Here is a 25,187-nt window from a genome sequence, read left to right as displayed (position 1 = left end):
AAGTGTAGAGGGCAGGACATGGGGCTGTTGAATCTGCCCGACGTCAGAGCCAGTATCCCTGTTTCGCTGTAGCAGGACGGTGCACAAAATGAGGAGCATTTGTAAGCGGACTGACTGGACCACAGTTGATTTACAATCTTCTGGGAGAGCTTTTCTTGCTGTCACCATATAAGAAACTAACACAATTTGACTGCAAAGATTGCATTTTGCTCCATACATTCCTCGGAGATTACTCCCCCCCCAAGTCTCCCTTCAAGCTGGAAGCTTCTTTTTTTTGTGCTAATAGAGAAGCTGATGGAAGTTGACTAATGCTGTTAGCTATCTTTTGATCGGAATTGATTTGGCAGAAATTGAAATAATCTGCTAGAGGAAAACTGAAGTACTACCATAAAAATGTACTCCAAGATTGAATTACTTTGGTTTCAGAAGTGGAAAAACGCCACTTTGCATGCCTCTGGGCGGTGACAAATGCACAAAGTACCTCAAGGCATTTAAGAAGAAACCCTCATCAGCGACCACCTTCGGTGGAACGTGAGGCAGGAGAGTTCAGCTCCCCCCGGTGCAATACCCCTAAAAAGACATCCATCAAACTACCTGCCATTTTTGCTTATAATACCATGCCAGGGAAAAGACAGGCATATTAAGACTGGATTTCTGTTTGAATTGGGGATGGTGAAATTTCTTGCATGCAAATACTAACAATAAATGCAAACTAATTATCTGTTCTCTCGCCCAAATCCAGCTGCATCGGTCTGGTTTACAGGCAAGCTTCTTAAAACATTCTGCGAGCGCTTAGCAAGTCAAATCAATTCCAGATCTTTTACCCAGAGCCAGGTTATCTATTAGGAAGGTAGAACAGAGCCTCAACAATGTATCCACAAGGAACATGCCAGCTTTTAATAAAAGTTTTATATAAAACACACCTAAAAATAGTTTGAAAGGAACTGTCCGCAATGGCCCATCCCAAACACTCACGTACAAGAGAAAGCGGTGGATGCACTCAGCAGGCAACCAGCTGCCGGCATCCAGCTGCCCTCAGGCTGGCTAGCAGTTCCCAAACCTTCTGGACAAACACATTCCCGTTCCTTGCACAGCTCCGTACACCCACGCCAAAACAAAATGTAATTAATAAACGTGACCAGTACCTGCAGATACTGTGTGAGAGTTACTGATCACGGGCTTGTCGGGAAGCAGGGACATGAGAACAAAGCGATGAAACCTAAAAGCACTGCTCAAAGTTTACTTGGAGAGGACGCACCTCACAAACCTTACCTGTGCCAAGGATGCTCCACTTCCTTTTTTTAGCTCTGAGAAGTTCTCGCTCAGTTTTCCTCCTTTGTTACTTGAGTTGCATTTGTAGCACATCCACCTCATCAGGCCTTTGGTTACCGTCCCACACTCTTTACTCAGCAGACACAGCGAATGGTACAAGTGGCCACAGCTGTAAAGGGAAGAGAATTCTGCTCGGAGCTTGAAGGCAGGGGAACGCAGCCCGGCAGCTCTGCACCTTGGAGAGGAGCTCTCCGGTCAATGGAAAACAAGGCTGCTCCTCTGTAAATACACATCAGCAGCGCATACACTCCCTCCATACCTCCACACCCTTCTGTAGTATTTCAGGACTTGCAAAAATAACAGTAGGTGCCCGTTTGCCAATACAGTTACAGATCATAATACTACGGTAATAATGATCTTGTCTTATTTTACAGCCACCTGGGCACAGACAGGAAAACCAGAGGTGCCAGCAGAGTAGGTAGTCAGGGCAGCAACAGATCCGAGATGTACAAATAGAGGGAAATAAACTCAGGGTGCTGCAATTGCACAAACCGCACTGCTGGGAGAGATGACAGACAGAGCGACAGCTTACGGAACGGCCCTCGGAATTGTAAGGCAGTTCTTTCCAGCCGAGACTGAGCTGGCTGCATGCAAAGGCAGTGGGTCACGGTGCAAGGGAGCAGGAATACACGCTCACAGGAATACACCGATTACTTGTGTGAGTCAGAGCTCTTTATCTTTCTTTTCTTTTAAAACTACAAACGTGATCACATCTGTGACCCTTAACTTTACCTGAAAACAATGATTTCATCAGCAGTTTCTTGCCTTCTTTTGTACTGCTGTAGACAAACGCAGCAGTAATCCTGCTTTGGGGTAAGCCCTCTAGTGACAGAAGCTCTTAGGTTACACAGGGACCAATGGAGATCATGGTTTAAAAGACTCGTAGTTGTCTCTAAAAGGGTCTGTGTGGAAGACAATACACAGAACAACCAAGTCATTTTGTCATCTCCAGACCGCAGAAACTCCACACTGATCAATTCTTCATAACAAGCAGCTTAGCAGATTACTAAGAGCAAAACCAACCCAACAAAATTGCTTCTCTTTATATGTTTTCTAGCCACTGCCCTCAAAATACTTATCCTGTCACCACATGTGAACGGAGACAATACCTTTTCACTCTTAAGTAGATAAGTGCTTTACAGGCTTTTGTCAAAGAGCATTAAAAGAGACACAGTAGCCTCATTTTGTCATCTTCCATACCAGATCCTCCTTTTTTTCCATCTTGGTGGGGTAAGCTACTGCTTACATCCTCCATTTTAGCAGAAACATGCTGATAAAAATCAAAGCCCAAATGCACTATCACAACTAAAATATGAAAAAAAAGTGCTGAACTTCTCATCTGCTTGTTCTTCCCAAGCGAGATTTCCATTTCGGAAGAGCCAAAAGCAAAGCACCCTTAGTTTTTAGCGGTCAGTGCTTCTCTCAGCAACAGCAGGTGTCAGGCATAGCTGCTCCGGTCCATGATCTATCGATGCTCTGGGGCAGGAACTCACAAAAGGCTGCAGAGGTTGCACCAGTGGTTCACGCCTGGCCGAGTCCAGATGTGACATGCAGCCTGCACCAGATGAGTGCCAGGCAGTGACAGAGGACCTGTGCTGCTCAGAGCAGACCTTTACCAAGAACCCAAACAAAGATAATGGTTCTTTATGTTCAGTCCTCGACAGCAAAGCTACTTCCCATTTTATTTTTCAATTGGCTGCCGCTGCACGGAGGCCTGAGCAGTAGTGGGGATGGCAGTGCCACCCAGTAGGCAGAATGAGGCAGGGTGAGTCTGGAGGAAGACCACACTTTCTGTTTTAGGGAAAACGAGTTTTAGAAAACTGTTGAAGTTTGGAGACTACCTGGGATTTGAGACTGGACAGAGAAAGGCTGGAGAGCGATAAAGGTGAAATCTCATCAGGTGACAAAGAAGCGCAGCATTACCATTGGGAAGTGGCAAAACAGCCTAATTTAAAAAGCTTTTATTTAAGACCACGTAAAAAGACAAAACATATTAGGTTTGTGCCTTTGAATCCCTAACTGCAGAATGAGCTGGAGAAAAAGCAGATGTTTATCTTTCCAGTACATTTAACGTAAAACTGAACTACTGAGGTGTTCACATCATCATGTACCTGCCAGTCCCTTCACTTGCAATCTGTCTGTGAGCAACACAAACTCATTCCCCTTTCCCCAGCCCCACAAACGCACATCACTTGCATCTCCATTCACTTTGCCCTGCAGAGAGATATGACAAATGAGAGAGACCAGCAGGCTAGACAGCTAACAGTAATCCCTGTACACAGCAGCGGACACAACAGAAACGCGTGTGACTTACTTGTTCATAGTTAAAAGTGTCCAGCATTCCCAGGACGAGACCTTGAATTTCTCCAAGTTTGCCTTTTCCATAAACTGGATCCTGGATGAAGAAATGCAAAACTGCAGCTGAATCACAGGATATGACCATTCTGGCTTTTTTTTAATCTCCCCCCCACCCCCCTCCCAGATCGGCATCACAAATGGATGTTATGACTCCAGATTTAAAGATGCTGTACATGCACAAGGACAGCACAATAATCCTATGTATTGATGGGAAAATTGGTAATTAGTGAAACAGAGTAGATGACAACATCAATACTAATTACTGTACTTGGGTCAAAAGACTTCAAATGTGACCTTGGGAACTTCACTCAGGAGATGCAAACGGCTGACTGGAGAGTGCATTTGAGGAATATCGAAGAAAACAGCAGAAAACACCCTGCAGCGACACAGGAGGTGTCAACCGCGTCTGTGCTGCCGCCTGACACCGACTGCTACTGGTGTCTGCTGGTCAGCGAGCTCCCGGGCTGCCTACGGGCTCGGGGCTCCACACTGCCAGTATGCTCTTCCCAGGTCAGAGGGTAATTCCCTCCTCAGTCTCTGCTGACCCTCAGGTCCCCCCAAGCGCACCCAACACCCCCTCAGCTGCAGGTTGAAAGCACACAGATCCAGCGGGCTGCGTAGCTGCACAGCAGCACACAGGAATCCTGGGCAATCCTGGTCTCACATCCCAGACAATGGAACATCATCTAGGGAACAGGGGCCTAGGGCTCTTCTGTTGCTGCAGGGATGATTTCCACGTGCCCTGAGCAGTTTTATTTCCACATCCCAGAAGCACAAGCGAAGGGTTGTGGTACAAGTCATTGCCCTGGTGCACCTCAACCACCTTCCGCAGGCCTGCTCCAAACCAAACATCCCCTTCTCCTCCACTCCCACCCTGGCACCCTCTGAAGCATCGCTTGGTGCAGGACAGGAGCCCTGGTCCAAGGCGCCTCTCCCTTTTCTGGGGTGAGCCCAGCAAGGAGCCCTTTAGGAGCTACTCTCCAAGACAGTGCACAGCTTCTTAACCAGGCAGGTGGGCAAAGCGCTGGAAGAGGGGACAGCCTTCTGCAGCATCATTCCCTCCTGCCAGACCCCGTTGCACAACAAGAGCCCATGCCAGGAAATACCTCTGCCCAACAACCAGCACCGTGAGCGTTTGCCCACAGCTCTTAGTGGCCACGAGCACTACCAGCCACCAGCACTAGGTCTCTGGGCAGAACTGACCCCGAAACATCTCTCCGTGCAGCTGCAGAGGTGCCCCGTCCCCTGCCAACACGCAACATGGCACCACTTCCAACACGCACGTGCCAGGAACGCAGCCTCCTCCTACTTGTCTTTGCCGCAGCAGCATGATCGGGCGAGAATGCAACACAGCACCATTTCACTAAAGACGCCGCCCTGCAAGCTGTCGGCTAACCAGCTGGGACCCAGCCAGTCCTGCTGTCTTTAACACAAACGGGAAGCAAGGACAAGGAGTTGGGTTAGCAGCAGGATCTACTACTGGCTAGTAGGAAAATGATGGAGACGCAGTGGAGACAGGAAGAGAAGGAGTTGGATGAACAAGCTCTGGATGAGATGAATGAGAAAAGGAGTAGGAGCAAGGCTGCTTCTGTGCCGGGACTGAGAGCAAGGGAGAGAAAGGAGAAGCAAGAGCGGAAAAGCAAGTTGAGGAAGACAGCTAAAGTAGCATAGAAGTTACACTGCAAGATACCCAGAGAGATCACCAAAACAGTTAGAGAAAGCAAGTCAGGCAAATCTTGAACAACAGTCTTCAGAGGAAATGTGACAGGCAGAAACACCAAGGTTCATGCCTAATAAAACCAGCACTGAGTGGCTAGGACTCGACAGTACGTGAGTCAAAGCCAGCTGTAGACTTGGAATATACAGAAGAGCTCGACATACTGGAGAGGTGACTTTTTTGCCAGGTGAACAGTACAGCCTCAAACAACGCTGTTTCCTTTCTGCATGCATAATTTAAAAACAACACCATAGAAAGTACACTACACTGAGTCACTATATGAATTATGGAGGGAAGCAGGGAACTCAGGACTTCCAATGCAGCGCGTACGTGATCCATAGCATAGAGCAAGTTATTTTTGTATCCACCGGATACTCACTTTTGTAAAGCACTCAAGTATATGGCCAAGGACACCCAAACAGGTAACTCACAAACTGTAGGGATGTGACCGTTTACATACAGCAGCTCTAACTTCCCAGGCTGCAAGTACAGACTTTCAAAGCAACTCGTTTCTTGTCTGGACAGAGGAAGAAGAGGAGAGACGAAGCAGAGAAAAGAATAAAAGAGCCACCTACAGCTCTGCAGAGGAGGAACGTGAGTCTCAGGACCAACTTTCAATTGCTCATTTTTTCTCAAGTCACACTTGATGGTCTCTAAAAAAATGGCAGGCAGAAGAGAATGGACTTTTCTCCAAAGAGGAGCCATGTGATCTAGCAAAGCCTTCTACTGCGCCTGGCACTGCAGTGCAGACGGTGATGCTCCTGCACGTTTCCCACCAGCAGCCATCGGGCAGTGCTTCACAGCTGCCTACCTACCTTGAGCACAAAATCCAGAGCTGTAATTTCACCTTTCCAGCAAGTTATAATGCTTTCTTCCAATTTGCTGGTGTCAGCCCCCTCAAAATTTGCAGTCACAAGAGCCTTGTGAGATCAATTGCTTTTATGCGGGAGTATGTTTCATTAATTCAACCTTATAAAATTCACCTCGGTTTGGGATTTATGCATGCTCCCAATGCACTGTATGGGACAGCACATTAATAACAGTTGGTTGCACCAAACCAGGAACAGATCACAGCTACTGTTCCCAGGCTGGTATTTCCCTGGGGACACGGCGATGCTCAGCACGGCAAGCCAAAGCCAAACAGCGAAACTCACTGCCCAGTGCCGCTACCAACAGACAGACGAGGAAAAGCTGGCGGGTATCCAGATGCACGCCAGAGGTGCTCACGCAGCCTTTCAGCCCATTCTGTCTCCTCCATTTCCAGTTTCTTCCTGGGTCCAGAAAACAACACTTTCTTTGCTAACAGCACTCACAGAACTGTGCCAATAAAAGCACTATGGACTCAGAAAAGCCATTCCCTTGCAGCTTGTCCCATCTGCAAGGGGACAGAGCAACTATTGCACATAAAACTAGTCCCAGCGTTGACCTGCAGGACTGGAAAGAAATAAAAACAGGCAAGGCCCTCGGCAGGGACGGAAAAAATTCAAGCAAAGGCTTTTTGGATGTTTCCGCTTCCCCTCTGTCACAGATTTTGAGATTCCTTCCTTCCACACTTCGGGGTTCCTACAGGTAGATTTTAAATTTCTGGCTTCTCCAGTTCTCCATTTTGTAGGAGGCATCAGCTGCATCTACTTAGAAAACATTCGTGAAGGATTACAGCTTTGTAAGGGAATTAACACTCAACCTTTCAGCCCGCTTCAGACAGCATTCACGTCCTTAATGACATGGCATTTTCCTTAATGCTCAAGAGGATTCCTCTAGTATCTCTCCTAATATGGTTATTTCAGATTTCCTATTTAATAAATAACTTCACAACATTATTAAGGATGAGCAACAAAATAAATATATGAATCGTTATTTCACATGACTTCAATTATACAAAGTGGAGCCAATACACTGCAAAAGGCAGGTACCAGGAGCCTCCCCATTTTCTGTGAAAGCTGCAGAGTCTGGTCATGGCCCTTTGCAAGGTGCCCTTTAGCAAAGCATTTTGGTTGCAAAGTTAACATTTGCATAAGGTATAATCTATCAGCAGTTAAGCCCAGAAGAGGAAGAAAAACAGCCCACTGAAATGGAATACTCTCATTCCTTTTCAGAGAAGGCAAGATAATCTACCTCAGTTTATCGATGTCATCCACTTTACAAGAAAACCCCTCGTTAATTCCCAGGCAGCTGTTGTATCTTCCAGACCTGCACTTTCAGAGCGTCTCTGCTCTACCACCGAGACTTGACCTCTGTTGGGTCAGCTTTTGAGAGCATTTTCAGACAAGCACAGCTCATAATTCTGGGTTTCACAGAAATATTTTGAGGGCTTGGGAAAGGCTGTTGTGTTCTCCAGGGCCCAGAAGAGCTGGTTTAAGAGTTTTCTTCTGGTCACGGTTAGTGGCAGGTCAGTAACATTTTGAACGAGGCCCTACATACTGCCCAGAGCCAAGACAGAATGACTGGCACCAGGGTTTAGAATTTTACATGGCTTCAAAGAGCAACGACACAGCTTTGCGAAAGGAATACCCACCCAGGGCTAACAAAATAGAGATCTTTCTAGCTGAGGAAGCCACCGAGACAGTGTTCTGGGGAAACAGCATGCATGCATGCCATGTTGTGATTCTTCCGTGCAGGGCACTTAAATGGCATTCCCAGATAACCCAAGGAAGCAGATGACAGGTCACACTCCACAGGGAGGCAAAAAATCCAGTGCTCCCTGCTGGCTAACACAGGGGGAGTTTCTTTCCTGATCCCAAATGTGGCAAGGGTTCCAAAGCCCTCAACGTTTCAGCACCCAAAGACATGGCCACCATTCCCAACATCATCTTCCCAGCTGAATTCAAAGCAACATTCTTTCAAGGGCCAAGCTGTGCCCCAAAATAAACCCCCAAGAAAACCTCCCACAGGCATCCGGTGCAAGCCCTGAAGCCATGGTTTAATACAACACAGCTACAAACACACAAGCAGAAGTAACCCGGAGCAATGCAATCCCAGAAATTCAGAAATAAAGGTCAGCGTGAATGAAAATGTGTGGTTTTAAGCAGAAAAACAAAGGGTTAAACAAACAGTCTGTCTTGGTAACAAAGGACACTGTTCCCAGCTGCAAAGCTGAGGAGGGTGTCAAGCACTGAAGGCAGCAGACTCATAAGAGCCCAGACAAGTTATCAGTAGAAGACCCCGTGTCCTAACATGAGGAGGATGACAAGTTTGTAGAATATCATACACCATTTTTCCGCTAGCCCAGCAGGAGAACAGACTGCAGACACATATTTCAAACCTAGCTTCCAAACAAGGGAAAACAAAGTGGGGAGCAATCTGGCCTGTGATTTACAGAGGCTTAAGTGAGATACAGAGGCAAAAATCCACCTTCTAACAGCCAGCAACTTGTAAAGGACATAACTAAGCTGTCACCAACAGTCAGAGGAACCCCAGAGACGCACAGGTAGACGCAGAGGGCTGACACCCTCTCTACTGCCCACAAATGATCCAGGTCAGGTCACTCATTCCCGTACATTTTAGGTGTCTGCAGATACCTGAGTGCAAGGGAGTGAATGAAATCTATAAAAGAATGAGTGTTAAGAGGCAAAGTCAACTTATTTAGAGATCCTGCAAATAAACACCACCTCCCCTTCCCCAGGATCTTCTACTGAGTTTTATGACGCTATTTTCCCTACACCTGTTTCTGAGCTACAAGGTTCCAATTGCTGCTCTTCTTTTATGAAGTTCTTTACCTGGAATTCAGTCCTCCTCTCTGAATACATCTTAAGCCGTTGTCATCTCTCCCCAGTTTTTGCTCTAGTTGTACAGCAACATCCGCCTCTTTCAATCTCTATTCTGTCAGACTGAAATTGTAAGGCTGACCAGGGAAATGGAACGAGCAGGAGCAGTTTCCCCACCCTTCCAAACCCCGCGACCAGAGTTGCACTTGCTGCTTTAAATAACGCCTTACATATTTCTGTCCCTAGTGAAAGTGTTTCACCTGATGTGCCGTGAGCATCCCATTATCCCTGCAAAAGCGCCATCGCACCAGCCGCTTCCCTGTACAACTGACAAATACATTTCACTCATCTGTTGCCTCCAGGCCAGGAATGCCAGCCTCTAGAAAAGGGGTTTTCTATTTCTGCTAAAAGAGTCTGTAAGAATAGAAAAGGGATGAAATATCTGAAGACTGCAAACAAGAATTTCTAGTCTTCCCAAGGCAGAACAGGATCTTCCTCCACACTGTAATACCTCCCGGCTGTGTTATCTTCACACTGGTCGCTGGTTTTCTGGCAATTCTCGACATAACCCAGGAAAGCCTCCCTGTCAACCTCCCCACTTACTCATTCACAGCTTCGGTATCCTTTCCTGCCTACATTAAACATCAAGCAAAGCTCAATAGGAAATTGTATCCAATGCCTCAGTTAAAATTAGATGAAATAAGTTATTGAAGAGCCATTAACTTTGCTCGACACTTTCTACCTTTGATAAAACCGTATTTCATTTGTTCACACCTTCCGTCCACTCTTTTACAACATTTTCACTGTCTTTAGTCATGATTTTTTCCAAAATTCAAGATTGCGCATAATATTAAGATCAAACTAATGGGCTGCCAGAGGTGCATGTTCCCCCTGTGAAGCCTGTAAGCCCTTTTCTACATTTCCTTCTCTCATCAGGAATAGAAACCCTGAAGAGTAATTCGACACTTTCTCAACCCTTCAATCATCCCACTCCACAATGCAGACAATTCCTCCAATTCATTTTCTGCCTTTCTCAAGGTTTGCTATTAAATCCCAACCTCATTTTTCGTCTATTTTGCAAATTAACAAATCATAGGTGCTTGGGCTCACCCAACCCAAGATCCCGTTTTGAAATCAGCTCTTCTACAAGATGTTTGCTGCTCACTAACAAAACAATGCGCTGCACCATCAAAACGGCCAGTCTTGATCTTTCTCCAAGCCTACAAACTTTGCATTAATGTTTTCACAATTTTCCAGCCCACAGCCTTTGCTAAATAGCTTTCAGCAAATTTAGTTCCAAACCTTGAGAAATTCATAGTGGCTTTGCCCCTAAAATCGCTACGTTTCAGTTCAAATTGCAACCTTTGAGATAATATTTTATTTGGTTTGCAGAAATTACCTCAATTATCTTCTCACAGGTCTATGTGAAGAACGACTGAGGGAGCTGGGGTTGTTTAGCCTGGAGAAGAGGAGGCTGAGGGGAGACCTTACCGCCCTCTACAACTACCTGAAAGGAGGCTGTAGAGAGATGGGGGCTGACCTCTTCTCCCTGGTAACAAGCGATAGGACGAGAGGAAACGGGTTCAAGTTATGTCAGGGGAGGTTTAGATTGGATATTAGGAAACATTTCTTCACTGAAAGGGTTATTAAACATTGGAATAGGCTGCCCAGGGAGGTGGTGGATTCACCATCCCTGGAGGTGTTTAAAAAAAGGGTAGATGGGGCACCTAGGGACATGGTTTAGAAGTGGCTTTTGTCAGGGTAGGTTAAAGGTTGGACTTGATGATCTTAAAGGTCCCTTCCAACCTCAGCGATTCTATGATTCTTTGTGTTCCCACATGTCTCCTCAGAGCATCAAGTCTTCCAGGTTATTCATTCTATCAGCTTTTCAAACCTGTATGTCACCAACTGAGCTTCTAATGAAATACTTTGAGCCAGACAACTAGCTAACCTGATCTTTAACGACATGGAAATTGCTATCGTATCAGGAGTCTGTTCAGCTCTTCCCAATAACTGAGCGGCACAGCTTGGTAAAAGCTGCTTCTCTTCAGAAACTCACCTGTAGAATTCTCTGCAGGATTGAAGGAAGAGCAATAAATGCAGCCATGTTGTTCAGCACTTGCATCGTCAAACTCTTCAAAGCTGAAATATCAAACATAAAAGCCACCAGCAGTTCATTAAGATTCAAGGAGTAAAAAGAGATCAATCTTCCAGATTACGAGAGGTTTATTTCAGTTCATGTTTTCTAGTTTGAAAAACGGTTTTTATATTTATATCTTCTACATGTTTCGCACTAAGCACACGCAGCTTTTTGTATGAGAAAGTATATTTAAAATTTTTTGATATCAGGATGCCTCTCTGTTCCCCTCCCACACCCAACCTACAGTAAATGTTCACATTTTGAACTTACTTTGTAGCACTGCCATTCACTTTTCCTACTGCTACCAAACCCCAGTTTGGTTGCCTTGTCCGTGTTATAGTCCCACAGACTCTACAACTTCCTAGCGTTAACCTTTGCATGAAGGTTGCTCCTCGACCCCCAGTTCCCCAAAGTAAGAGCCAATACTGAGATATGCATGGACCCAGCAATTCAGCTTCTTTGTGGGGATAATTAGCTAGTTCGAGCAGTTTGGGAAGTATGCACGATAGGAATGAAAACGGAATAGTTATGCAGGATCCAAGTGTATTATCTTCTCATCATTTGTGGTATCGCTCCAGATGATTACTTCACTGCAGGCATTAGCTCCGAAAAATGGATAATCTAAGGGACATTCTGAATTTAGAGGAAAAGATGAGTTGAGGGAAGAGAGGTGATATATTTCTTTGAGTTCCCAATCTCTGCAAGACCATCCCCAGGAGTCCAGGTACAGCTAATGGTCACTGGAAGGAAAGAAATAGGAGGACGGACAGCGTGATCACCACCACACTTGTAACATCTTGTGATCCTTAACCACGCACAACTACAATCCAGCACAGGGCTGGAATGGACCACAAGACATTATTCTGTCCCAAAACGACAGTATCTAAGCCCCTTTTTAACTAGTCTTAATTCTCCCATAAGGGGAGACTTTTCTAGATGTGCTGCTGACATCCAACGACAGACTCAGGGCACTAGAACTGGAGTAGAGAATTTAGCTGGCGTATTTGAGTTCTACTGATTTTATATACAACAGACGGGTACAGAATGGGCAGGCATGGAAGAGGACAGTGTACTATGTCAGAAGTTCCCAAAGTGCAGACACAACCTGCTTACACTCCAGAAAGCCTTTGTACATGCTGTGCACATACTTGGCTTTTTATAGAGACCATCCTCAATGGACCCAGCTCATGAGCAGAGGCTGCAGCTGGGGTTCTGTTCCACTCAGAACTAAAAAACAAAGCACCTGACAACTGCAGCCCACCCAAATGCCCAACCCGTGCTCAGTCCGACAGCCACTGCAGTTCAGATCTACGGCAGGAGCAGCACATTTAGGAACTGAGTAACGAGACTGCTTTTCTTCTGTTTTCAGTAGAGGAGGAGAGACAGCACGCAGATCTTGATTAATATTTGGGGTCACAAAGGCCAAAATACTTACATTCAGAGTATCGACACTGTGAAGAACCAGATAATTTCTGTGGGGACATCATAGCCTCCAGCAGGGGAAACCACAGGGCCTGAAATAATTGAATGCGAGGAAAAAAACCAGTAAGAACACAGCAGTACTAAAAATGAGCTGTGACCAATGTCAGAGCCCATTTCCAAAGACTCACTTCCACCTTCTGAAGAACAGAACTACATTTCGCACGACTGCAATGGAACAGGACTGAAATGTGTTAAAATAACCTCAAAGCTCAGCACTTTGGAATCTGCATCCAGTCTAGCCTGCTCTTAGACAAAGATACTATTTCACTGGGGGCTGAGCACGGAAGACCTTTGGCTCCTGTTGCTCCCTCTTCTCCATTCTCACCTGTTTCTTTACTGGAATTGTGACAACATAAGCAATCTACTTTTACTTCATTCAGTCCCCAACTGCTTCTCCATGTGAGATGCAAACTCTCCGGGCGTAGAGGCTGCACACATAACAGGTAGCACAGTAAATGGATCCCAAATGGAAAGGGGCATCTAAATTGTCCAGGGGGAATATAGGACTTGTGAAAATTCATGTAACATTGTGCTGGGGAAGCTGGTCCTTCATTTGGTGACCAGTGTCAAATCTTACTTGGGCATCAACAAAGAGTTCCAGCAGATGGAACAGGACCCAGAATGAGAGCAGACACTAACTGCGATCTATCTGATGAGGCAGGCGGGCTGTAAGCACTCAGGGTGTGCACGCAGACACCTCTTCAACACAACACAGCAGCTGTCTGTTGCACAACAGGATCACTTCAGAGAAGAAACCGAGCAGGTCACCTCATACGCTGGACAGTGCTCAAAAGAAATTACGGAACTCTTGACTTCCAGACATGCCACCTCTTCAGCCACGGGAACAACGTTCTCAGTTTTGAATTCAGTTATGTAAGTTTTACAAAATCTTAGGAGTAAAGATGCCTTCTATGTCACTGATGTTGGCAAAACGGAAATGCATCCGCAGTAGGAGGAGACAGGGAAACCCAGTTCTCTCAGCAAGAGCTCAAGCGAGCTGTGTTGTCTCCGCCCCTCAAAGACCAGGCTGACATTAAATTCAGGATTTGTGAACATATTCAGAACAGCAATATTCTGCAGCCACCGTGACAGAGGCATCAGCTTGGTGCCACCATAATGCTGGCTCAAACCTTACTGCGCCTTCCTTAATGTCTGATTGGTATTCAATCCAAAATCTCAACTGGAGCTAAAAACAGGGGAAAGGACATTGTTTATCTGCTTCTCCACTGCTGACACATGCTTTATTTTGTGCTTCACCCTTACAAGCGAGGATTTCTCTCTTGTGGGTCTAAAACCCGAACCACTGCAACACAAAGCAGAGGAAAACAATGACTGCTTGAGACATATCAGTATCCCGTAGGTGAGGAATGGAAGAAGCACCTGAAGAGAAAGTCTGAGGAGATGCAGAAGCCTTTGCTGATTTTAGTGATACATTTTTTTATTACCTTACCTCTCGCTGTTGCTGGTCTAAATTGTGTGAATTTCTCTGGCAAAGGGCAATTGTTTTCATTAAGGTATCTTCAATGCTTTCTAGCAAGGGGAGTTCAGCTGAGCCTAAGTTTTGGGGGAAAAAACAAATTGCAATTATAAAAACTATTAGATACGTTAACTCCCAATCATCCAGAAAAATAAAATCATGCTGTTCATCTAAAGTCTGTTCACTACAGTGAGCAACTGCATTATAAAGACAGGTCCTAATTTTTGGCACTTCTCCTGAATAGCTCAATAAATCAGGCACATAAAACATTTCACGTCATCGAATAAGGAAGATCTTAGCTGTGGTTTAGGATACAATTAAGCAACAAATATGGGTGCTGCACTTAATTAGGCACCCATGAGTCCTTGTGCTAGTGAAATAACACTTGTGCATATGCTAATTTCCAGTAGGCAGAGCACTCTTACTTCTCTGAGAAGTTTGCTTCGACAAAAGCTACTTCCAGATGTCTCTCATCACTGTTCACACATAATGCCTGCTAAAGCTCAGTGATGAGTTTGAATGGATTCTAACATAGGAAATGCATCTGGTAAGCCTGTAAGAGCACCAGTCACAATCAAAAAAAGCTAACGGGGCAGATCATCACACACACACACACACACACACAAAATCCCCATCCGTTACAGCTCATTCTAGATCTCTAGCAAGATCAGAGTAAGAGAGTGAGGAAGTGTCAGCAGAATAACCACCACAGCCATGTGAATATAAAGTAAAAAAATGTCACCGTAATACCTAGAAACCTGAAATAGGATCTCATTATGCCAGGTGTCAGGCGTATGTACTTTACATTTTTGTGTTTATCTCTTTTTAACAGAAAATGGAATTTAACTTGGTAACTCTTACTTTCATCCTCTTGCATAAGCGTCAGCAACTTGCTCTGCAGTCGCTGAAACAAAAGAGAGAGCTCAGAACAGTAAACTTGCAGAATCTCAATAGAAGTGTTCTTAAAAGGTACGGTTACAAAGGCTCACCCTCATTTTCCTCCCCCCAGTATGACTAATACAGCATAAATGTCTTTCCAAATGTGGAAAGGAAAACAGGAGCTGAAAGATGATTTTTGATTAAGAAAAACAAATTTCAGCATCTATTATCTACTAGATGTCTGAAGACATGCCAGAAAAATATACTGCTCTGCTGAGTCTGCAGACACCTCAACGTATTGTGATTTGACAGAAGGTACACGCTTCCAGGGATTCTAGTGGGAAACACATTGAGAAGCAGCGACAATACGAAACATTAGCAGAGGCCACCATGCTGACGGCATGTCATGCCACGCTGGCATGGCAAAAATGCCACATTCAGGATTTCAGTCTGCTGTACCTCAAGCATAACCAAAAAGGCACCGTGGATATCTCCCTTCTTCTCCAGTAAATATGAAGAAGCTTCATGGAGCTGATGTTTCTGGGTTATCTGAGTTAAGAAAAAAAAAAAAAAAAAAAGTAGATGCCTATCTTAAGAAATCTGCCCTTGTGTGTTTACTCCACAAGACAATGACAAGCAGATGGTCAGAAAGGGCTGTGTCTCCATGTGTTCAGGCATGTTACCCAGCCTGAGCAGCACTCCTACTCCCCCCTGCACCGATCTGCTGCTTTTATTTCTCAACTTGCGCTACGGCCATCACCAACATTAAAATCTTAAAAAAAAATTGAAAAAAAAAAATCTATGAATCAAGATCAAGGACAGATTATTCTTAACATTTCCATAAAGGGAAGAAATAGTCTCTTTCCCAGCACTAGTTAAATTTTGTCAGCATTGCTTTCCAAAGAGCCCAGGCCCATGATTTCACATACCTTCAACGTATTAATCAACATTAACACAGCCAGTCTCTATTCTGCTTCAGTAGCTTCAGAGCACTAACAGCTTTTTTCTTATTATCCCTGAGACTAAACTCAGAATCAGTATATTACATACAGCTAACCATGCTGCAAGAAAGCAGTTGAGCAGCTCGAGGGGACAAACGGTGTTAGAAATGGATTGGAAGAGTATCCAAGAACTAATTCACAACCAAGATAAAGTACTTTTCCGGCACTTTAAAGAGGTAGGAGTTGATGTGAATGCTTCCCCTAGCCCCTATCCTCATATATATCTTTCCTACCTGGATGGTTTCTTCCAGTCTGCAGTATTCCAGAACTTTAAGCGTCTCCAAAACCTGGTCTGGGCTGTACTGACACAGCAGCTCAATGAACTGCTCCGTGACGCAGGGTGGTAAGTGGATCAGGTCTTGGTTAATGCCTTCTCTGGAATAAAAAAGGCACAGGAGACTCAAGTCAAATTCTAGCCCAGAAATCTAGCTGGAAAGAACAGTTTCACACAATTGAATAATTGTGTGTTGTCTTTTATCCTTAATACAGAAGTAAAAAAAATCTGGTTTTAAGAGGAAAAATTATGCTGTTTCTACTAGTTACTGGTGCTAGAGGTGTGTTAGTAGGCATTTCATTTGTTCCACAACATATTCTACTGATCCCTCAGTATAAATTAGATTATCAAAGACCCCTGTGAAGAAAGATACCAGCACAGACACATCTTCAGCAATTCTATGTCAGATGCAAAAAACTCACCTAATTTCTTCCATGAAACCTTATGGTCTCTAAGTGGTCTTTTTAGATGCTGTCTGTTTGTCCTAGAGGCCTTCTCTGCATGTGTTTGAAGAAATGTTTTGTTGCTTTTTGCTTATTGTTCCTGAAATTCTTCTTTGGCTGCAGTTACCGCATTTTAACGTTTCATCTGCTAAAATGTGATCCCTTTTATCTCCCTCATTGAGACACGAACTCATGCTTCTTTTAGGGAAACACCCCCATTTTTATTCAGTTTCTCTCCTCAGCCAGAGCAAAACTGGTGAATCGGGTTTTGCTCTTGCAGAGGCAGTAATTCTGTGCACTTCGTGGTCGTTGATAGAGCAGATTGACAACTGGAAGGTTTTGAACCAGACTCCGCATATTGTTCAGCCAAAGGGTTCTGCAACCAGCCGCACCACGGAGCCATACTCGGCTGGAACTAAAGACATCTGCCTCATCTCCCAGCATGGGACCTGCTCAATCAACACAGGTAGGTGAAGTCTCCAATTCCTTTCCAGCAGCAGCTGCTGCCGCTGCAGTGGTTCGTGCAGTGGCCATTTTCTAATCCCTTGGCTTGTTTTTGTTATATTTCTCCCCTAACGTGGGGGAAACAAAACAGAAAACAGAATTGCATGCAGCGCCCGTGGCTGGCCCTGTGTCCTGACTGTTTGCTACTGATCTTATTTTTAAAAAGAGCATCATGAAGTACGAGATTTCAAAGAGTTAGGATGGAAAGGATGATACTTCCCTAGAGGTAGATATAGCACCTACAACCCCACAAAGTTAAGAGCAGTTCACCACCACTGCAGGTTAAACCTCACGCGGCAGTTCTAGGACCGATGCATCACGCAGGGAAACAGAAGTTTGTCCTGTTTAGGAAACAGGGCTCTTAAACCTGTTCTGAAACTCCTACTAGGAAAGAAAACAGATCAAGGTACGCATTTAGTTTTGTTACCTTGCTGAACAGAAATTCCTGATCAGGAGAAGAAGCATCGATGTGCAAACCCTACAACCGTGGGATGGAAAAGGTCGGATATACAGCATGAGCCTATATTTCCTGAGAGCTACAGGAGCTGACAGGATTGTTATCATCCAAGAAAGGCCAGGAGAACACTGTGCCCCTGGCAAGCCAAAAGAAGCTTATTGTGATTACGTCAGTCACTTGATTATAAATGGTGTTTGCCCAGAAATGAAAGTCTCGTGCAGGTACTGATCACAGTCTCCAACGCATGGACAGAGTTGTACAAAACCTGGTATCCAAACTATTGTGTTCTGACGTCAAATAAAGAATGGACTTTCTAAGGACCAAAGAAGAACAGTAAATTCCGGCTGCCTGTATTCACCACCCGCTCCCCCCACAACACACACCCTGTAAACTGCCCAGTGCCTGGAAGGGAGCGACTGTTCTACGCTTTTTGCAACCAGACTAAAATGAAGCAGCACTTTCTATCTAAAGTGATCTCTGTCTACAAAAATGGGGAAAATTGCAAATCCTACATTTTTAGTACAAGAACAAACTTCCGGTCTGGAAATAACTCTGGCAGCCGGTATTCATGACTTCACGAGCAAGCCGACCTTCTCTTTCACTGTTTCATTTAAGAAACACAGAGAAGAGAGAAGGGGAAGAATGCTGGATTTGGAAGAATGCTGGATTTTGATAATGTCAAAAACTACGCAACGCTCTTGAGAGGTACAGGTCCTGCTCAGGTAGCAGTGTCATCAGTTCATCTTCAATACAACCCTGCCAAACACCTCCCCTGCCGTACCCTACGTGCTCTTTCCCAAAAGGAAGAGATAATCACTGGTTTGTCACAAAACCTGGCACGAGTGGCCCTGTGAGTGTCACGGATAGCTGGGCAGCGAGAAGAGCCATTGTCACAGCACCTAAAAGTGTAGGTATCTGTTAATGCATTTATAGACCCAGAACGCTGTATTGCTAAATAAGTTAGTGTTGGTACGTGCTAATACACAAACACATGCTGCAAGCAGATGCGCGTCACTGCGTTGGTTTTTTTAGAGGAAAAAAAAGAGTTTAAATGGCAATGTAGCAAAGGCCGGCATTAATGAGCTGAGCAATACACACTACATTCTCTCTTTTCTGTGGCTGCTTATAAGATACAAACATACGGACGTTTGGCTTTAATTTCCCCAGGCAATTTCTGTTAACCCTGTTTCCTCCCTTCCCCCTTCCACCTCCTTTAAAATAAATCTCTATCTAAATTAAATGTGCCAAATTAATCCCTAATGCAATTCCACCAACTAGGATAGTTACACTGGCGTGATGAGTCTTGTCCTCATACGATCAAGCAATCACTCGTATTTGCGACATTAAAAACTCATTTACTGCTCTAAGAGTCTTTATTTTAAGAAGAATTTTGCTCAATAAAAGCGCATATAAACATTTAGATTGACTGAAAAGAGATGGCTGTTTTTAGAAGAACCTAATTACTATTTTATGGATAGATATACTACAAAGTATAGGTATATCTCCAGGTTAGCTCTTGCATAGCAAGATTCCTCCCTCAAGACACAGTTCAGCTCATTTCCATAGGCCTCAGAAGCCAGCAGCCTCATAGCACTGAAACCAGACCACGGGACCTTGAATGTTATTAAAAAATAAACAAGAAGCCCCTCCAGCAATCAAGGATCTCTACAGAACACTTCTTACTGACAACATCATTTACTGACGGGGTGAAACCTCGGGCTCGCAGACCTTCTGCTTTACAGGCAGTCCCTAGCACAGGTGAATCCAAACTCTTAGTATTTTAATCATTTAAATACAGAGATTTGATCCAGTTAAATACAGGAGAACTGGTTGTATTTAGCTCTAATTATGATAGAGCTAAATGAGACACATTTATTACTCCGAGATTATGGAGGCCACTCTATGCATAAATTCACAATCCAGGTTAATTACTGCCTTCATCGGGTCTCACTTGCTGCAAGGGGTATCACAGCACAAACAGGGTCCTACTTAACGCCCACTTAGGTGTCACTTCTGCTTACCTATTCAATTTTTTTAAAAAAAATTATTCATTTCTTTGCTAAGTAATCTAATTTCTCTCCCACAAAGCCCAATAGAGATATTTTCTTGGCAAAAAGCTGATTTTATGTTGAGTTCTAAGAAACAAAATAGGTGTGGAAGTTCACACCTTCCATACAAACATGGCTGTAAAACTCAGGAAATTAAAAAAAAGGTCCTTTTTTTAATGATTATTTTTAATTTACATCCTAACAAAATTCAAAAAGTGATTAATCCAGGTTCTAGCTTCCAAACCGTGCTTTTTATTCCACTTCAACCAACACATTTACACTTGAATTTAGATAGTATTACCTTTTCCTACTACTCCTCCTCACAATGCACAATTAATTTGTAGCTAATTGACAACATAAGATCTTGCCTTACATTGCATTAACAGTTGCTTGAAGGCAATTGGAGCTGTGCATATATAAATGTCTTACGAAATAAATAAATAAAATCAAAGCCTTGTAGCATTTCAGGCCGATTCAAGAGAAAGAGAACACTCGGTGCTGAAATACTGAAGGAAGAGGAGCAGATGGAGCAAGCAGTTACAGAGAAGCTTGCAGTGAAATATGGCAGCAGCTCTGAAATCAGACAGAAATGCAAAGTGCCAATAGACCAAAACACTTTTCTATTTATGTTAAACTCGGGCACCTTGGTCCAGTAATCAATCGGTGGGCTGAGAAGAGAGACTGCTATTTCTGAGGAGAGAAACGGCAGTTTCAAGTCACAGGGTAACCACTTCACAGCCTTCTCGCAGAAGCTGTTACAGCAACGCCCAAACTCCCACCCGCGCGGGGGAGGCGTCATGTTGCGTGTACTGGAACCCACACCACTTCCCAGTTAGGAAGCCGGCATGGGCTCTGCTAAAGGACACCCCCCGGAACAGTTATTTCTGTGCAATCCTTCTCAACTTTGGGCAGCTTGAAGAGCAAGTCACCTTTTCCAAGCCCTAAACTTGGCTGTAGGCTGTGTGTAGGAATTTATTTGAACTCACATTTTCAAGCTCTAGTTTGCAAACGGCCTAATTTTCTTACGTACCTCGGATCAAGGAGACTCCTCAGAAACTGGAAGAGTAAAAACTGGTCCTGTACAACAAGAGGAGACAGAGCATTACTATTTTAAATAATGTGCTATAAACCAGTGATTCCTGAAGTATATTCATTGAAGAAAATACTGCCCATGGCTGGTGCCTGCTGAAGAAACTGGTTTAGGGATTTGTCTTGTGGAAACACGGAGAGGATGTTTGCTGACAACAGCTCTGTCTGATCTCCGAGTTCAAGCCATACTGAGCTCCAAACTGAAAACCGCGTTACCAAGTGATGCAACCAGCACCTCAGAGATAGTACGTTTTTATGGCCAGAACTCTACGAACAGGCCAAATAATTTAAAGGCTGCAATTCCTGCAGCTGAGTAGCTATCAAGCTATTTTTCTTCCATTTATGACACAGCGACAACTTACCATTCCTCTTCGCAATCACTTCTGACAGGAATGGCAACCCCACCGTAAAGAAGCACCGACGTCAATGGAGTCTGAGACCTTACCTGGAGGTTTGTGATGATGCTCTCAATCTGCTCACTAAAGTGAATGGCTACCAAGTCGGCTGCTTTACACGGGCTCAGCAACAGCAACTCCTTCGGAGAGGGAAACACAACAAAACCAATCACTTTCCATTTCATAGCCAATAGAATTATACAGTTCCGCCGAGTCCATTCCTACTGTAACTGCGTCTTTGCCTAGATGAAAGCTGTAAAATTATGAATACCACTGCACAAAAATTTAGAAAAAAAAATTAGAAGGAAGGGTAGTTGGAAAAAGGCATTTTTGAAAGTTGATGATTTTACTACACATCAGGCCTTGTAAGAATGCAAAGCTCTTCACACCAAGACGACCGTGGCTCAGTCCTAAGGTGAGGAAATTATTTCATCAGGTTTTCTGACAACTGCCTTTTACCCCCTGCCAACAAGACCAGCTAGTGCCGAGTAGGCGCCAGCAGTAGAGAGGAAACAAAGCCCTCCATTGACCCCAGGGAATTTCTCTGTCGCATGGAAAGAGTGTTTAACTGGCTTGATCTGAACCAAAGCAGAGCTTTAAAAGCAGGTTTCCTGTAACTGTTAACGGTAACCGATACCCATCCCGCCCTGAAAAAAATGGAATAATTTCTTTACTGTAATAAAAGGAAATAATTCTTTAAGATGGCTGTGGTTTGCATCCTGTCAACCTTGATCTAAAAGGCTTCATATCACAGAAGCTTACTCAACCCAGAACATAAGGCTTTTTGCTCCCAATGCTTCCAAACAAGTGAGAAGCAAAGAAAAATTGCATAAACATACATCTGGAAGAAAAAAAAAAAAAAGTCTGCAAAAGTTACTTAGCACTACCTAAGACGGGTGTAGCAGCCACCAAATGCAGTCAACGCCAGCAAGAGACGAGGGTGAAGAAGGGAAGTAACACAGAAGAGTGCGACTACTCCACAAGCTCTTTAAAGAAGAGCTATCATAGAAGATGCATTTTGTGCGGTTTCCAAAGCAAGATTTGCCCACCGTATTGTATGGAAAGCAGCTCCGGGGTGTCTGACCCCACAGCGTTACTGCATGAGCCGCAGCTCTTAGTCGCTTCCCCGGCGCTCAGGAGCATGACGCTCTTCATCTCACAAGCCCAGGGCGATCCAAAGCACCCAGAAGATCTTCAGCACAGCAGCACAGAGGAATGCAGAAAGGATGTAGCGTGACTGCATTTGTTTCTCTCTCTGGACAACCCCTCCCTGGGAGTCTTCAGGACCTGAAGACAGGACTGACTGGCTGGAGGGAGACGGCCCAGCCTCCCGGTAACCGACCGCAGCTCTTGGATCAGCGTGACCTTCACAGCCCACCCCCAAGCAAAAGGTTCTGGGCTTGGGTTTCATCCTTTCCCAGGTCTGAGGGATTTGCAAACATGGTATTTCTCAGGCAGACAGCCCTTGAGCAGACAGTACTGACAAGAGGCACGTGCGTCTGAGGACAGAAAGTGACCACCACAAACAGCACTATGAAGAGAAGCCTTAGGCTTTATTTTCAAGATAAACATCAAGGAACAGCAGCTATGTAGGATGATGGAGAAAACAAGAAGTGGCACTGATGACAAACCCCACTTTCTGTCATACGACCACCAGGAAAGCCTCTCCAGATGCTGCTAGTTTCAACCGAAGAGGCTGGTTTGCTACTTTCATACCTCAGCAGATGAAAGGACAGTTGTTCAAAGACCTGAAATCACAGCACCATCCTAGTAATATGTTATTTACTATTTTAAGTCTTCTGAATGTCTGAAAGTAGGATTATTACAATGGAATAAAAAAAAAACCCAAAAACTCATAGCAGCCAATAAGCTACTAAGCCACATGAAATTGTGTATATTGTTCACCAATCCTGGGAAATAGAAGATGCCGAAATAGAAGAGGGAGCTGATCTCAGTGACAGTGCCCAATAAAGGTGACCTGAAGAACCGATCATCTGCCCAGCAGCTTTTTGGAGGAAGCTGCAAAAATCAAAGGTAAAAGCAGCTGGCTGTTACCTACAAGGCTGGTGGAACAGTGGAAGAAACCCTACTTTTAAGGATGGCCATGGACAAGTTGAGAGGAATATCGTCTGTTGTTTGCCAACTTCAGAAAAGCACGCAGCTCCGACAAGTTGGGTACTGACACTGTACAATAATCAAGAAGTAGCTCCAGACTGAGAAAACAAAACCAAACAACTCAACATGAAAAGCTGGCAGCCTTAGCCTACAACAACCTTATCAAAACCGGTACAATACAGTGAGAAACATCAGAAAGGGCAACCCAGGACATTTCTGGTCTGTCCTGAGACACCCAAGCACAGAACAGCAATTGTAAAGGCCTCAGGCTGAAGACACCCAGCAAGGAGACCTACCTGTAGTTTGATAAAGGCACAAAATAAGGCTTACAGAGGAGGCAGACTCACTCACTGCCAAACAATTTGGGCTGTAGCACCAATACAAGCAGAGACAAGGGATGCAGTACGAGAATATGAAGCAGACAACAAGAAGCAGCAAAGCAGACAGCAGCTTGCTCATCCTGGGAAGCCCAGTGTGGACCGCAGTTGCTCTGACAAGATAGTAACGAGCCAGCCCCGCTCAGCCACAGCGCAACCATGGCCACCAATTCCCATAGGCTCTGAAAGTGCCTCTGGAGAGCAGGCGCAAGCTGAGCGAGCTGCATGTCGTACAGCTGGATTCACAGCATTTCTTTGTTTATTGTCTTTCGAATCATTTTCCCTCTTGGTCCATTTTCTCATTAGTCATGCCCTACTTGCACATGCTGGTAGAGACTAAAAGTATTCTGTATCTTTCAAATGTACCTAGTGCTTTTTTGTTCGCCTCACAAGACACAGAATTCTGGGGGTGTTTCCTGCTAAGTACTCTGGGCAAGCGCATGACTGCTCGTTTTATAGACAGACTTATTTTCCTGGCTTATCTCCAGATCACCCTGGAGGGAACTGACACCACCTTGTAGGAACTAGAGATATTATGGATTCCCCATGTCTCCTGACTGGACAGTTATTTCAGACACAGCTCCATCCCCTGAAGCAAAGAGAGATGGCAGAGATGGGAAAAGAGCTAGAGAAGTCTCGCAGCAGTCGGTGTCATACTGTACACGTCACGACCCCATCTTCCCACAGGTTCGGAGTGGCAGGGACTAAGGCCGAGTGCTGCTCCCACTGTAAGATGAGGAATTTGATACCACAGGCTGTGCGGTCAGTGGTGCCAATGTCCTGACCTTGCTGCTGCTGCATGCTCAGGAGATTGAAGACTTGCTAATGGATCCCTTCCCTGCTCCACAGCACATCGTCCCCTGATAGAGTGCCATTATGCAGAGAGCAACACGTGAAACCAGGAAACCAAGGTGGCCAGCCTGAATCTAAGAGATATATTAATGCACGAGACCACTAAACCTGAAAGTCAGAGCTTCCTACACAGTTGTGATTCAACACTGTGACACTCATGCTTACAGAACAGCACTAGGCAGATCCAACAGGAGTTCGCAGTAGCTCAGGTACCATGGGTTTAGGATACACCATACCTCTATATGTTCCAAAGCTTTCTGCCACACCGACTGCTTTTCTTCAGCGCTGTAGCCAGGCATGGACAGGATGTTGTGAATATAGTTGAAAACTTCTTCCTGTAAGGCATAAGAACATAAATGGTATAGTATGTTCCGTAGCGCCACTAACAGCATTAGATTTTGCTAAGGGAGAGCATTTCAGTCTTAGGATGATTTCAGGGCTAGTCACCTCTCTTAGCACGTCAGGATAAGTTATCTGCTGGTGAGATTATACATCCCTAGATAGTTCCTGAAGAACTGCCAGGAAAAAAAGCCAAGAGGAACA

General features: G+C 44.7%; 1 protein-coding gene across 6 annotated transcripts in view; it reads right to left on the bottom strand.

Moving 5' to 3' along the window:
* Positions 1-25,187, bottom strand: part of VPS8 (VPS8 subunit of CORVET complex) — an 81,911-nt gene that overhangs the window by 11,888 nt on the left and 44,836 nt on the right. For 5 of the 6 annotated variants that reach the window (XM_054204605.1, XM_054204606.1, XM_054204607.1 and 2 more), the window contains 12 exons: positions 24,881-24,979; positions 21,351-21,440; positions 20,847-20,893; positions 16,324-16,465; positions 15,549-15,638; positions 15,072-15,114; positions 14,184-14,287; positions 12,687-12,765; positions 11,171-11,253; positions 3,647-3,727; positions 2,065-2,234; positions 1,273-1,441 (listed from right to left, as the gene is read on the bottom strand). In XM_054204605.1, the coding sequence (XP_054060580.1) occupies positions 1,273-1,441; positions 2,065-2,234; positions 3,647-3,727; positions 11,171-11,253; positions 12,687-12,765; positions 14,184-14,287; positions 15,072-15,114; positions 15,549-15,638; positions 16,324-16,465; positions 20,847-20,893; positions 21,351-21,440; positions 24,881-24,979 (1,197 nt within the window). Of the gene's footprint in view, positions 1-1,272; positions 1,442-2,064; positions 2,235-2,275; positions 3,547-3,646; positions 3,728-11,170; positions 11,254-12,686; positions 12,766-14,183; positions 14,288-15,071; positions 15,115-15,548; positions 15,639-16,323; positions 16,466-20,846; positions 20,894-21,350; positions 21,441-24,880; positions 24,980-25,187 lie in introns of those variants that run through there. The other variant, XM_054204608.1, reaches the window with a different exon arrangement.

This window comes from Rissa tridactyla, chromosome 6 (genome assembly GCF_028500815.1).
Source record: "Rissa tridactyla isolate bRisTri1 chromosome 6, bRisTri1.patW.cur.20221130, whole genome shotgun sequence".
Classification (NCBI taxonomy): domain Eukaryota; kingdom Metazoa; phylum Chordata; class Aves; order Charadriiformes; family Laridae; genus Rissa; species Rissa tridactyla.
This window is presented reverse-complemented; position numbering and strand designations above follow the sequence as displayed.